This window comes from Myotis nattereri (genome assembly GCF_964212035.1).
Source record: "Myotis nattereri genome assembly, chromosome: 11".
Lineage (NCBI taxonomy): Eukaryota > Metazoa > Chordata > Mammalia > Chiroptera > Vespertilionidae > Myotis > Myotis nattereri.
In genome coordinates this window covers 75,311,433-75,327,025 of record NC_138086.1, presented here as the reverse complement: position 1 = coordinate 75,327,025, position 15,593 = coordinate 75,311,433, and the positions used below count along the sequence as shown (strand labels likewise).

General features: G+C 43.2%; 1 protein-coding gene across 1 annotated transcript in view; it reads left to right on the top strand.

Moving 5' to 3' along the window:
* Positions 1–15,593, top strand: part of GLI3 (GLI family zinc finger 3) — a gene marked incomplete at its 5' end in the record, with an annotated part of 268,118 nt that overhangs the window by 163,332 nt on the left and 89,193 nt on the right. Inside the window, 3 exons of the mRNA XM_081101728.1 lie at positions 2,732–2,937; positions 7,668–7,814; positions 12,596–12,797. Coding sequence (XP_080957854.1) covers positions 2,732–2,937; positions 7,668–7,814; positions 12,596–12,797 — 555 coding nt within the window. The remainder of the gene's footprint in view (positions 1–2,731; positions 2,938–7,667; positions 7,815–12,595; positions 12,798–15,593) is intronic.

Genomic DNA, 15,593 nt, shown 5'->3' with positions numbered 1-15,593 from the left:
GTGTTTATTTATTTATTTTTTAAATATATTTTATTGATTTTTTTACAGAGAGGAAGGGAGAGGTATAGAGAGTTAGCAACATCGATAAGGAAGAAACATCGATCAGCTGCCTCCTGCACACTCCCCACTGGGGATGTGCCCGCAACCAAGGTACATGCCCTTGACCGGAATCGAACCTGGGACCCTTGAATCCGCAGGCCGATGCTCTGTCCACTGAGCCAAACCGGTCAGGGCCCACCACTGTGTTTAGAACTAGATGACCCAGTAGCTCCTCAGCATCATCTCTCTGGAAGTGACGTGTGATTATGACATTCCCAGAGTGGGTGAGGTTGCCTGGCTTCACCTCCAGGAGGAATCAGCCCTCTTCCTGTGTTGCTTCTTCCTGGAGTTCCTGCCAGGGACAATGGGAGCAGGCCTGGATTCCTTCTCACGGCAGTGCTTTTAATAGTTATCTTCGGTTTTCTTGTGGAAACCGGTCACATGAAAGTGAAGGCCTGGGTGCAGACGTCAGACGTCCAGACTTGAGAAAATTGCCAGCCACCTCCTGGCTTCCTTGCATCTTTGGGTGGTGACTGCTCATCTCCCACCTCTGTAATTTTCATGCGATTCCAGATGCAGATCCCCCCGCCCCCAAAAGTGTGCTTCTTCAAAGTGCAATCTAAGCCTCTGAAATATTCCCACTACTCTTCTTAATTCTGGAATTTCAGAAAAATAACAAGTTTCAATTTTCGTCTCAATTAAAAAGCAACACAAGTAAGAGGTGCTATTGCCGTCACTGATTTTTGGTTCAGGTTGTTCAGACCCAGTTTGTAATGGGTCACAAAAGCTTATCTAGGAGATATCACTTCATGGATTGCTTGAAATGTCTACTTCTCTACATTTCTGCTGCACTGGTCCCATTATATGCCTACAAATAAGTTTATACTTGGTAATAATTATTTTGAACCAGTTTGGAAGGCTGATTTTTCCTTTCTGGTAGAAAATGAATTATTGGTATGGAGCATCCCCTGAGCTCTAAAGTAGCAACATGTCTAAATGGAGCTTAGAATGTAACACAGCGAACTTGCTTTGTGTTAAAGAGCTAAAATAGGATATACTAATAGGTTATACTGATTTTTATTTAAAGCAGAAGTAATTTTACAAATTTCTGAGTGGTGGTGCTAAAGCAGGCTGTACACTTGGGCTGTACAACCCAAGTTGGGCTTTTTTGTTGTTTTTTTTAAAGAAAGCTTTTTTTTTCCTGGTGGGGAGTTTTCACTCTTCTTTCATGTAAATTTAGAGAACTGGATTTTTATTTTACTTCACCAAAAGTGGCATCTGAATAACAAGAAAAAGCCTCTTTTTTTTAGTTCAAAATGAAAAAAAAAAAAAAAAAGAATAACAAGGAGCAAGCGAGAGAAAATCTCCCCCCCATATTTCAGTCTCTTTTATTTTCTACTGAGAGCAAATTCATTATCTGATCTTCTGTTTCATTTATTTCAGTGCCTGTGCTGTGCACGTGGTGGAGCCGGCTTCTCCGAGATTGTGTTCTGACAGGGTGATAGGGGCCAGAGCCCTGCCGTCAATATGCACTTGCTTTGAGAGGCGTGCTGAAAAAACACGTTTCCCCTCCCTTTCATTTTACACTTAAAGCCAGTCGCATAAGAGGAATTGGCTGTTCTCCGCAGATCTGTCTCTATCTTGGCTTCTCCCTTTTATAGCCGGGCCCTCCGTCAATGGGAAAACGGCGAGCGCAAGTGTTTAGACTGTCGTGGCCAGTTCACTGGATTATCCACACAAAATGTTTCCTATTGAAGAAGGAACAAGGCAGGGAGGGTGTTGTACAGTCTGGCTATTCTTCAGAAATGCCTCTTGCAGGGACTTCAGGGACTGGCTGTGGGGAAGGAGGACCAGGAGGGGATCGGGGTACGGTGGCAGCCAGGTGTGTTCGAAAATTTATTTTCATCAGCCCAAGTGTACAGCCTGCTTTAGCGCCCCCAAAACCAAAGCAGGGGCTTGATCAAAATCTCATTCTTTCCCGGCTTTCCAACCCCAGGAGCACTTAATTACTGATTGTTCCCTGAATGTGGCTAATCAGGATGCCATGCGAAATATGAGTGTGAGAGGAAGCCGGCTTTCATCCCCTGCCTTTCAGAGAGGAGGAGCATCCCTCAGCACAGTGGAGCCCAGATCTGTGAAACTGGTTTCATTCATATGCAAGACTTCGCAGTAAAGCTCCCGCAGGGACATGTGGAGTGTCCGATTTCACATTTTTCAGACCTTTGCAGTTAGTCACCTTTCTTATGGGTGGGCAACTCTGCCATGTGCGTGCTCCGATTTCCAGTCTAGACACATTTGCTTTCTTCTCAATGCAACACCATGATGGTGAGAGGTAAGTTTTCAGTGGTGAAATTAATGATCAGGTCAAATTGAAGATAGGGTCTCAGAAGCTACTTTAAGCTCAGATGCCTGTTGTTTAGAATTTCTTCATGAAAGCCAAAGTCAGACCTTTACTTTTCTATATTCATAGTGTCATAAAAGTTTTCAAAGGTCAATATTCTTTGCCCAAATAATCGTATATACTACCTGCATTATGTCACCATGACTTTAAGGTAAAAGAAAGATATATTTCTGATATCCCCCAAGACACCTTGAGTTCACTTCAAATCTTATGTCCTCTCACAGACAGCCTCTGCCTATGGCGACACTTGTTTCACGTGTACTTCTTGTACCCGGTTTTCTTTTTCTCCAGGCCTTCTGCTTTATCGAGTAGCCCAACGTATTCGGACCTGCCCTTCATTAGGATCTCCCCGCACCGGAACCCTGCTGCCACCTCCGAGTCCCCCTTCAGCCCTCCACATCCCTACATCAACCCGTACATGGACTATATCCGCTCTCTGCATAGCAGCCCATCCCTTTCCATGATCTCCGCAGCCCGGGGGCTGAGTCCCACAGATGGTAAGTCTCAGACCGACCCATTTTGCTTCTGTGCATCACGCCACCTTCTCCTCCTGCCTCCCCTGGGACATGGTGTTGAGTAGCTTTGTTTATTGAGTTGTTTCCCACATGCCAGACACTAGGCTAAGTGCTTTGAGTTCATGCTTTCGTGCCAATGTAGAGACACCTCCATCAGGGTGGGGTTATTATCTCCATTTTCAGGTAAAGATAGCAGTGTGCAGAGGGGCCAAATAGTTTGCAGCCTCTTCCATTGGCCTAGTCCAGTGATGGCGATCCTTTTGAGCTCGGCGTGCCAGCATTTTGAAAAACCCTAACTTAACTCTGGTGCCGTGTCACATATAGAAATTTTTTGATATTTGCAACCATAGTAAAACAAAGACTTATATTTTTGATATTTGCCATTTAACAAAGAAAAATCAACCAAAAAAATGAGTTCGCGTGTCACCTCTGACACACGTGTCATAGGTTTGCCATCACTGGCCTAGTAGGTGGTGGAGGTGCAAAATCCTTGTTCTGATCCACCTTTCTGTTTGGCGTCTTGACAGAAGTTTAGACTGGCCCTGTAAGCCTTCATACAGTGAGCATATGTAATAACTGGAGCCTTTTGCTCACTATCCAGGGTTTACTTTTCTGTTCTGCAGTACATTTATACCGTGTCTATTACAGCGGCTTTTCTCAAACGCCAGTGTGCATATGGATCATCTGGGGATGGTGATAAAATGTGATTCTTTGTTGGGTGGGTCCAGGGGTAGCCTGAGATTCCGCACATCTGTAAAGCTCTCAGGTGATGTCCGTGCAGCTGGTCCGTGAACCACGCTCTGAGCAGCCAGGTCTTAGAGAACTTGATGGTTCAGAACTGATGCTGCCCTCTATCCTTGATGGTACCAAACAGAAACTGGGAGAGGGATGTGGTGGGAAAAGATAAGAACTTTGACTTGAATTCGGTAATACCTGATGCTCAGGTTAAGCTCTCAAGGATCAAATTCTGGTTGGTTCTATTAGCCTCCAAATGAATTACGTTGACATGACCCTTTTACATTGGGCTTGTGTATTCTGCAACTGTCAAGTTCTGAAGCATTCCTTCGATTCAGGCAGAACATGTTCCATTGCATACGCATGTATACAAACTCACTTGCCCACAATTGCCAGAACCTGAATTAAGGTCCAGAATGGCATAAGCTTTATTGATTGCGGATGGCAGGCTGTGCGTTCCCTGCAGCAGGTCACAAATCCCTGGTGCTTGTTGGGGAGCTCAGAGAAACACCATGCGCCCCATTTCACTGAGCAGCATTTGAAGGGACCCTGCAGAGTCCCCATGTGTACGCAGACCACCCTCCGAGGCTGGCTGTGTGTGGTGGGAACAGTGTGTGGGAAAGCCGCACGAGGCTGCTCAGTAAACATTACTCAGTTGTGCTTCCAGGAGTAGCAGTGCTCCAGAAACAGCTGCCGGCTCCTTGTAAGGCACCTAAGGAGAACGAGTTTTGCCATTTGGACAAGATTCACTTTTTTTTTCAGTTTTATTGAAATATAATTGACATAAGCACTGTATAAGTTTAAGGTGTATAGCATAATGACTTACGTATATTGTGAAGTGATTACCTCAGTAAGTTTAGTTAACATCCATTTTCTCATATAGATAGAAAAAGGGAAAAGAAAAAAAAATGTTATCTCCCCTGTGATGAGACATTTTAGGATTTAATGTCTTAGCACCTTTCAAATATACCATCCAGCAGTTAATTATGTGCATCATATTGCACATCCCCAGTTCTTATTTCTCTTATAATTGGAAGTTTGTAAGATTTACATTTTAAAAAGAAAACCATCAGAGAGTCAAAGGCAATCTTCTGGTTGGGATTTGGTTTTAAAATGGGAAAAATGGGAAATTACCTCCATGGAGCACTTGGGAGTTTTGGGAAATGACTACCAAGGGGACCAGAGGCTGAGAAGGGGAAGGGAGGTCAGCTAACAGTGGGGTTGAAGTCGTGCCTGGCTTGTGGAAATTTAGTTGAGCCACTAGAAAACTGGACCTCTAGTTAAAGGATCTTATCCTCTGCTACCCATAGTATTTCATGGTGCGTGTGAATAAGACATTTTTTGATTGGTGGTTCTACCTAACTCTTCTTGCCTCAAGAGTCCAATGATATCCAATAAAATAAAGTTAAGTCACTAATAACTACTTAAGTCACTAATCCTGTGGTCTAAGAATTTTTAGTCTATATCATGTCTTTATCATGTATAAAAAGCACGTGGGCACACCATCAGTAGGTGAGTGGATAAAAAAGCTGTGGTACATTTATACCATGGGATACTATGCCGCAGTGAAAAAGAAGAATCTCTTAGCCTTTGGGACAGCATGTCGGGACCTGGAGAGTATCAGGCTAAGTGAAATGAGTCCGTCAGAGAAAGTCAGTTATCACATGATCTCACTCATGTGGAATCTAAGTAATAAAATAAACTGATGAATGGAGTGAGTCCAGAGACAGGGAAGCATGAAACAGAGTGTGGAATCTCGGAGGGAAGGTGGGGGAGGATGGATGGGAAGTAATCAACCAAAGACCTTGTATGCATGTATGCATAACCCACGGTCAGAGACAGTGGGGTGGTGAGGGTCTAGGGCGGGGGGCGGGGAGCAGGAGTGGGCTGGAGGGGGTGGAGGGGGCAAAAAGGGGGTATATGGAATACTTTCAACAATAAAGATTTTAAAAGAAAGACTGTGGGCACAAATGTGAAACACAAAGCTATTTATAGAATGCCAGTTTTTCCACATAATAATTGCAAAACTGACTTTTAGTGATGGAATGCCATGTGCTAATAGGCACTTACATGCAGCACTGCATTCCTGCTCCCAACAACCTCATGGAGCAGCAAGAGGCAGAGCTGACATTTGTATCCAGATCTTCACGAATCTGGAGACCACCCTCAGAACCTCTGCAATATCCGTCAGTTTTGCCATAAATTGGCAGGCGGACACTGATTATTATCCCACTCTCACAGAGCTGACTCTTGCCAGTAAATTGCTCCAGATTGGTAGGTATATTTTCTTTTTGATTTTGTAATGAAAAAAGAGCTTTTAACTTATGGAACACAAAATTGCAGCTATCACCCAGTCGTGTGTTATTAAAGCTGTGCGGCCTTTCCCCTTGTAAGTGCTGGGTCCTCCAGGTAGAGAGAGCTGACTCAGACACGCCTGTCAGAAAGCTTAGAGAAGTATGTTAAGTATGTCTGGAAAGAAAGCACAGTTGTCTAAGTTGTCAACTACTATAAGGAGTGTGAACACACTGATTTTATATAAGAAACAGTTTTGTTTTGTAAGGCAGAGGTGGGAATGAGTTATGTACATGCATACATTTTAATCATTTTAAATTCTTGAAGATTTCTTTAAATGGGGGGATGTACGAGAAATAATTTTTCTCCCACCTTCTAAGTTCTTCTGGCTGGCTGGTAATTAATAAGAGACAGATTAACAGGAGAAAATGCCCCAAATTTATTACAGATGTACATGCAGAGGTGCCATAAAAATATGGAACCTGAAGATGCATTTGGGGTTTGTATGCCATTCTGGACAAAGGAGAGGGAGGCAGGGGTCTGGGGTTTCAAAGGGACAGCAGGCAACATACAGCAGGTAGATGAGAAAGAGCAAATGTGCTGAACAAGTTCTTGCTGGGTCACCCGGAAACAATTGGACACAGAGGGATGTCCAAAAAAAAAAGAGGCTTTTTTAGATTTCACTCTGTCTGCCACACTTAGTTTACATTATGGTGTTAAATGATGCTCCCTTCTTTTTTTATGTTTCAGATACAGTTGACATTCAATATTATTTTATGATGTACAGCACATTGGTCAGACAGTTGAATAATTTACAAAGTGATCCCCTGATAATTCTGGTACCAAGATGTTCCTTTCTTGTAAACAGGTTTTTTTCTGTCTGAATTCCTTTAGGTGTGTAAGGAAGAGGGTCAGAGGTTCTTTCTGAGCCTTTCATGTCTTAAAATTAATACCCCAAAATACATCTTTTTGGGGTGGCAAAACTTTGGTCCCTTCAACACTAACCTCAAATATTTTATAATCTACTAGTGGCCCGGTGTACAAAATTCGTGCGGGGGGGGGGGGGGGGGTGTCCCTGAGCCCGGCCTGCACCCTCTCCAATCTGGGATCCCTCAGGGGATGTCCGACTGCCAGTTTAGGCCTGATCCCACAGACTGGCAGTCAGACATCCCTTTCGCAATCTGGGACCACTGGCTCCTAACCGCTTACCTGCCCGCCTGCCTGATTGCCCCTAACCACTCTGCCTGTTGGCCTGCTTGCCCCCAAGTGCCCCCCTGCCGGCCTTCTCGACCCCAATGCCCCCCCCACCCCCTGCTGGCCTGCTCGCCCCCAACTGCCCCTCTCCCCCCCCCCCCCGCCAGCTGGCCTGATCGCCCCTAACCGCTTCTGCCTCGGCACCACCACCATGGCTTTGTCCAGAAGGACGTCCGGAAGGTCTCCTGGTCTAATTAGCATATTACCCTTTTATTAGTATAGATTTTATTAGTGCTGTTCTTTTCCTTCAGTTTTCTTTCCTAATAAAAGATGTCTGGTAGACTTAAGTGAAAGCACAATTTGAGTCAAAGGAATTTTACTAGAATGAGCCATAAAAGGAATTGTTGATGTGGGCTGCATAACAAATGGACTGTTGACCTTCTTTCAACAAGTACCCATCCTTTTCATTCTTTTCTCCTCTTCTCTTCCAGCGCCCCACGCGGGAGTCAGCCCAGCAGAGTACTATCATCAGATGGCTCTGTTAGCTGGCCAGCGCAGCCCCTACGCAGACATCCTTCCCACGGCGGCCACCACTGGCGCTGGGGCCATCCACATGGAATATTTTCATGCCATGGACAGTAAGTGATGGGGCCATGTTCTGCAGGGGTGGCAGACGCTCACTCACGCACTGGAGAGGAAGACACAAAGATTAGTTAATTGTCTGACTTGACAAACCAGAGAAAGAGGAGGAGCCACCAATACTTGGTGCTCTGGTGCTGTTGGTATTTTAGGAGGCTGCCAGATACGGGGCCATCCCAGGACCCCTGTTTAACTCGGAACGAACTGGAAGGTGCAGGCGATTGTAATTTGGCAGAGAAACAAAAAACTACTCTTCCTCTTCTTGATAACAAAATAAGGAAACCTGTTTGATTACATGAGTGTACTTTGCCTAGTCATTTCTTGGTTTTTCATAGATTTTATGCCTTAGAAGTTAATTTTTAAAAAGAACTGTACTTGGTTTGACATTTTTTTTATTTGATTTTATTTGCCTCATTTGTTTTCTTTACATTAAAACTTATATTTCACTAAAACCTTTTATCTAAGAAAAATTAAAAGCCTTTCCAAATTAGAAGCCTATTTTTGGTACATAGCAGTGGAAGAAAATGGGATCATTTGACGCATTTTATATCAGTTATTTTGGGGTCTTATGATGATTTCTCTGGGTCACTTACCAAGACGTGTAGAAAAATGAGGCTATGGTTGTGACTTTTCAGAACATCCCAGAGTTCTCAGCTATGCAGATTCTCTGAGTCCACATCCATTTGTCAGGTGGTAGGAGGTGACTTGGAAGCATCATCCAGGGGGTCATCAATGAAAGCCACTACCCTTTGAATATGACAGTAATATGACTTTGAGGAGAGCGTATGCTTGAGATTTTGTTTGTACTCCCTAGTAGCAGTGATTAACTTGATATATATATATGATTGATTTTAGAGAGGAAGGGAGAGGGAAAGAGAGATAGAAACATCAATGATGAGAATCATTGATTGGCTGCCTCCTGCGTGCCCCCTGCTGGGGATCGAGCCTGCAACCTGGGCATGTGCCCAGACTGGAATCGGACCCGGGACCCTTCAGTCCACAGCCCGATGCTCTATCCACTGAGCCATACCAGCTAGGGCAAGTTGTGTTTTTCCATCACCGTCTATTTGTATTCTTTTGTGAAAAGGGTATACATCTGTCATCTCAGACACTAGTTAGTAATTCAGCCCGTAGGTCTGGAGCAGGTCCGGGTGAAGCCTGTAGCTCAGTCTCTCCGTCATGAACGAGCGTGGCTGTGTCACACGGTAACACGAGCGTGCGCAGGCTTCCCGTAGGGAGCTGGTGACCACACACAAAGTGGGAGAACTGTATTCCATGCTCTGCGGGGCCTTTGTTGTTCTGCTCTGTAGAGTGGAGAGCTTCAATTTCCGATTCATCATAAGCACTTTTCACTTAGGGACTGCTGAAAAAAGAGTTCGGTGTTATTATGCAAATTCGTTATTTTAAACCTGCAAATAATTAAAATAATACAGAATCCTTGGAAGGTCAGCCCATACATTACCTTCCTTATTTGATGAGAATCTGGTTAGTCAGACAATGGTGGTTTTTATCTAAATAAAGGATGAAGCTATCCTTTTACTTTGTAAAAACTAATTAAAGGAATTTTAATTTGCCAAGTATATGGTAAATTGATTGTCATTAAGTAGGAATTTAGATGTCCTATCATTCATCACATAAAAAGAAAACTCCTCTTTCTTTGTCAGAATATTTTATTAGAATGGAGAAACAAAACAATTAACAGGAAGCCAAATCAAACATACCCGTGTTGGAACAATAAGAATGCTCAAGCTTATATTTAAAAAGGAAATGGTTTGACCAGTGAAGACCTGGGCCTCTTCTCTTTCAGCTGTTTTGAAAGTGCTCACCTTGTCTCCTCTTCCCTTCAACAGAGGATCCCAAATCACTGCCTCACAGTGCTGACTTTATCTCGCTTTGCTTGGTTATTAGGGGGTTGGGAAAAGCATAATGAAAGGGTTGGGGAGTGCATAAAGTACTATATTCTTTCTCACTAAAATACTTGAGATAGCATTTGGTTAAGCAGAGCATAAGAAGTGTACTCAGAATTTAGCAGACTTTTCCAATAGCGAAGTGAAACCAGTTTAAACTTTTGCAATGAAAGCACAGCTGTAGGAGCAAAGCCAAACTGGGATCCAGCGGGTCACTCAGGCCCGTTGTCACAGATCTGGACTCCTCGGTTGGCAAAAATCACAAGACTCCTTTCAGATGAGCAGCTGATTTTTAAAAAAATATATTTTTATTGATTTCGGAGAGGAAGGGAGAAGGGGAGAGAGAAACATCAATGGTAAGAGAGAATCATTGATTGGCTGCTTCCTGCATGGCCCCCTACTGGGGATCGAGCCTGCAACCTGGGCATGTGCCCTTGACTGGAATCGAACCTGGGATTCTTCAGTCCGCAGGCTGACGCTCTATCCACTGAGCCAAACCCGCTAAGGCACCACCTGATTTTTAAATGAGCCAATAGTGGGCATAGCCGGGTTCCAGCCAGCTTCATTATAGAGCATTTTTTGTTGCATGCTAGAATGAAGTCTGTTTTATGGCTCTTACTCTACCTTTTGGGATTCGAGTGACCTTAAAGGACAGGAGAGCGAGAGATATCCCTACAAGGAACATGCTAGAGATGAGGACACCTGAAAAACAACACTGTTGATATTGGCAAAAACCGACTTCCATTCCATCTTGGAGGGAAAAACAGATTTGCTGGACCAGTGCCAGGCTAAGAGCAACCCCAGGGTCCTTGGAGGGATGAAGTCAGGCTCTGCCTATGTCTGTCTGGCTTTGGAAGGCGTGAAGGAATATAAGGTCACTAGAGTTTTATAGCATCAGATGGTCTCCTTAGCTAGTGATTTAAATAATTAAAGGTGTTTCAGAGATCAGCTCTTTAATGCCTGTTACTTCTAACTGTGCCATTGATCCCAGAGTCCAAGTGAGAAGGGTTATCGTTGAGGATTGTCTGGAAGTTGACCATAAGTCCAGTTTGTCCTTGGAAATTTTTTGGAAGTGGAATGTATTTCTTCACTGAAAAATTTCTATATGATGAAATTAGCCTCTCGTGGTAATTGTCAAACATTTATGTGTAAGGCAGATGCCATAATAAAACACTAAAAGGTGTGCACATAGTTGGCATTACCATTTTTGTACTAACATGCCCTGAATCAGCTAATGAAATTATTCTCAATGAAGAAACTCGATTTTAAATGTGCCTGAAAGAAAAATTTGAGTAGGTACCACATTTGTCATTTGAGCTGGTTTCCCAGTTTTATACATGGGTGGTACTAACTTACTAAGTTCCAGTTTGTGATTTATTTTTTATTAACTATAAAATATATCTCTATTTATTTCTATAATGTTATCTGTAGGGTCTTTATATTCCTCTATTCTATGTTATTGCATTAAAGCATATTGGATTGTGGTCTTGTGTCAAGGTCCATCTCTGAACAGGAAAATATTCGCAATGGGTTTCCCAGAGACCAGGTGCCTAGACTTCTTTATATAAAGAAGACTTAGCTTTTACTTCCGTTTTCTGGGTACCATAAAATTACCTTGTCCCTCTCACCAGGCATATCCATGCCATGACATAGAAACCCTCCATTGTTAGTTCAAAGTAATCGTGTTTTATTTGCCACTATCTCTTGGGATTATGTTTTCATTCATGCATTAAACTTTATTTTGATGACATTGTAATATGAATGTAACCTTAGAAAAGGCAGGAGTGGGCCTGTGAGCCACATGCATAGCTATGCCCTGAAATTCAGATCTCTGCTATCTACCAAGTTGAAGGTAAATGGGCGTTGATTTTTTAACTCTCCAGTTGAGAAGGGTTAATACAAGTTGGCTTGCCTTTAAGTTGTGACTTAACCTCCAGATTAGCACTTCATTGGTGGGATCTTTTTGAAGGCGAAACATTCTAATAAATGTAGATAATTAATAAGTCCAGAGAATTAAAATAGAGTTATCAAATCTCATTATAGTGCTTGCTGGGGTTTTAACTTTATAAACAAACTATATCCCCAGATTTTAAATGTTTCTTGGGACTTACGTTGTTGTTAGGCTATGGGGAATTTAGCGCAGGGTTCCTCAGTTTTAGCACTCTTGATGCCAGACAGTTCATCGTGGGGAGCTGTCCGCCACATCCGGGGTGTTCAGCTGCGTCTCTGGCCTCTCCTCACTAGATGTAAGTAGCACCCCGTGAGTTATGATAAGCAAAATGTCTCCAGATGTTGTCATATGACCCCTGGGGACAATATTGCCCCCCAGTTGAGAACCATTAATTTGGGTAATATATTTAGCAGTTATTTTAAGAAATGAATCAGATGACTACAGACATTGTGGGGAAATGAGTGTATAACCAAGCTGAATCTTTTATCTTAGGATACTTTAACTCATTTTTCCTTTGGCTCATTGCCTTAAAGTGGTGTGTGTTGGCGGGGTGGTGTGTTGTGTAGCTGTGGGAACCACTGTCTTTGTTGCTTGTGGTGAATTAATGACGGGAATATCTAAGCAGCCATCAGATTCATAAATCACTAGAAATGAGAGGGATAACACATAAAAGTCTTTCCCTTTTGTTTAGCAATTTATCACTTTGCCTGCACATTAATAAACAGAGCTCCCCTGAGGTAAGCCCTTGGAAGATAAATATTTCTCCCTAATTTCCTCAATTGTATCCAGTAGATCACAAGTGGGAGGAGAGGTACTTGTCATCAGAAGTTGCCACTTCTTATCCTTCATTTCTTCCACACAGGCGAGTAGCAATAAATAACAGATACGGCAGGTAATCAGGTTCTGTTTTGTTTATTAACAGGCACCAGATTCCCCAGCCCCAGGCTGTCAGCCAGGCCAAACCGAAAACGTACACTGTCTATATCACCACTGTCCGATCATAGCTTCGACCTTCAGACCATGATAAGGACGTCTCCCAACTCCTTGGTCACAATTCTCAATAATTCCCGCAGCAGCTCTTCAGCAAGTGGCTCCTATGGTCACTTATCTGCAAGTGCAATCAGGTATGTATTTTCCCGAAGCTGTTACGTGTTTCTTTAATAAAACATCAGCTCTGGACTGCACCTGGATTTGCAGTACTGACTACCTGTGAGGACCAGTACAGCAGCATGACACTAGCCCTGACCCAGGATGCAGATCAAATGTCACTGTACTGAATTCCAGATCCAGTTATTGGGCCCAAAATGTTTTTTGTAGACTTTTAGTCAGTAGCCCATATATAGAAATAGTAGTTATTCAGTTATGATGAAATTCATTTCATAAAGACAGTGAATGAATATGGCAAATCTTTTTATCCCAGTCCCTGTTATTGATTGTAGTTCTGTAGTGGAAAAACTGACTTCATACCTGGTTGTGTGACACATGCAAGAATGAGAGCGAAAATCAGAAGATCAGGCATGATGTCATTTGCATGTTCCTACTGGGGAAAGGCGTGCATGAAGACGTGCACTTTCCCCAGTCGTAGCATGTGGGAAGAAAAAGAAAAGGTGGCATCATGGTCTTTAGTCTAATGGAAAATAAGTGGCTACATGGGAAGGCATATCTATCACAGGAAATCCAGGAAAAACAGTTTTAGCTGTAGTGATACACCATATTTACTAGAAATGATTAACACTATTCTTTGTTCCAGAATGTTCTCAATTACAGTTTTAATTATTTTCTTGTTCCATTATCAGCAATGCTCCTTGACAAGCAAGTTAGTGTTTAAATGTTGTAAATCCCCATTTTGATACCATATCATTTTCCGCAGTGAAAAAGATATGGTCAATTTATGGTCAATAAAGTGTGGAAACGTGGAGCAAAGCAAATAACTCTGCTTACTTGATTGAAGTCAGGAGATAGAAAGGGGACCTAGGTGTTTTCAAGATTAACCACTTGAGTCACAAATGTAGCTTTGGAGTCGGGGGTATCTGTAGTCAGATTCCATATTTGCCACCAGCTACCTGTGCAAACCCGGCTCGCTGTTCGGCTCTCTGAAATTGTCTTCACACTTGTAAGTAAACTAAAAGCAAGACACCCATTGTATGGGAAAGGGGCACATTTAGTTAAAGCTGGTGTGGACCTGCAATTCCAGGATGAAGACCCCTACCCGTGGGCAGGGCCTCAGGGAACTGACCCTGGATGGTCTGTTGAGGATCTGGGCTATCACGGCCTGGCTGCTGCCCTGTGCTCATCCCAGTCTGGCTCTGAGGTAGTACGCTCATCTCAGAACTGTGACCTGGCTGTTCTGTACTCCTAGTAGATATTCCGGGCTTGTAGATTGCCGTTGACCATGTAATTATTATGTGGCTCGGCTAGAAGTCATAGTATCACAGTAGTAGAAATGTGGCACATGATGCTATTCACACAGAATCACTCTGTGAGCATTCCTTTCTCTTGTTTCTTGTGCATTTCTCTTTCCCCTTGCTCTCTGCCCAGCTATCTTACAGCATCTAAAGGACTTAGATTAAAATATGGTGTGCAAATGGTCCCGGTGTTGTGTTTATTCTTACCCCAGCCTCTCACTGGCTTCTTGATCCTCTTACCTTTGCCCAGGTAACCTGGTGTCAGTACTTGAAAGACCTGAAATTATCAAGTACACTGACTTGAAATGATCATTATCCCCTGCCTCCGAGGACCCACAATAGACCTCGCTATTGTCATTAGAGCTGGAAGAAGAGTCCCTGGGGTCTTGTTGCAGTCGGGAGAGCCGGGCCATCACACACTCCTATTCTGTCTTCGGCTCTTTCCACTCTGTGTTTTCTCTTGCAACGTGACCTCTCATTCATTAGTACAGACCTACTATGTGTTAGGTTAGCATGTAGCTTTTAATGCATATGAGGTGATACACATAACCCAGGATGAGGTGAGCTTGCCATATAACACAACAATGAGAGTCATTGTCATCGGCATGCTTGCCAGTCCTTCAGCTGGAGAAATGTTAGTGCTCGGCTTGCCCTGTTCTAAGTTTCATTTTGTGAAATCTAAAAACTGACCTGAGGAATAATTGGTGGGTAGTAGGACCTGAGGAATAATTGGTGAGCAGTGGATGACCGGGGAAGGGAAGAAGCGTGAAGAAATCTGCAAAGAGGAGCTCACTTTCTCAAGAGTGAAAGATACAAGAGCAGATGTGCGCTCAGGAGGCAGCTGAGCTCTGCTTCATGCCAAGGAACACGGCAGGTGCTAGTAACCCAGCGATTCGGAAAGCGTAGTGTTATTCTTGTTCTGCACATCAGCCGTGTGTCTTTGCAAGAGGAAACTGACAAAGGTCATGCCTGGTGGCCATCAGTGTCAGCACGCCTATCCCTTGCTTTTTAATTCACACCAAACACATTTGCCTTTCATACATACATGTTTGCTAATACCTAGTCTGCTTCTGGTATTAGAGTGCATAGAGTACTGATACCGGTTAAATAAATGTCTAAAGATGTTAATCAATGTTTAAAGACACACATTGAGTTTTCTAAAAAATGCCATAGCCATTTCCTTCACATTTGTGTCCCAGTTCAAATGTTACCCTCCAAGAGGCTGATAATACCATTTACCACCATTGGAAATCCCATGTGTACTTGCTCATTGTGTAACTTACTGTGTGCTTCCTCCTCTAAACACAAGGCCGAAGGCCGAAGGCTGTGCATGTCTTGTTCATGGCCACAGTCCCCACCCCACAAAATCTGTGCTATCACCTTGACACGAGACAACACATATTTCTTTTTAAAAAAAATTTGTTTTACTTTATATTCTTCATCACCATTTATCCCCTCTATACCCTCTTCTACCTCCATCCTACCCCCCCCCTCAACCCTCACAATCATCAAACT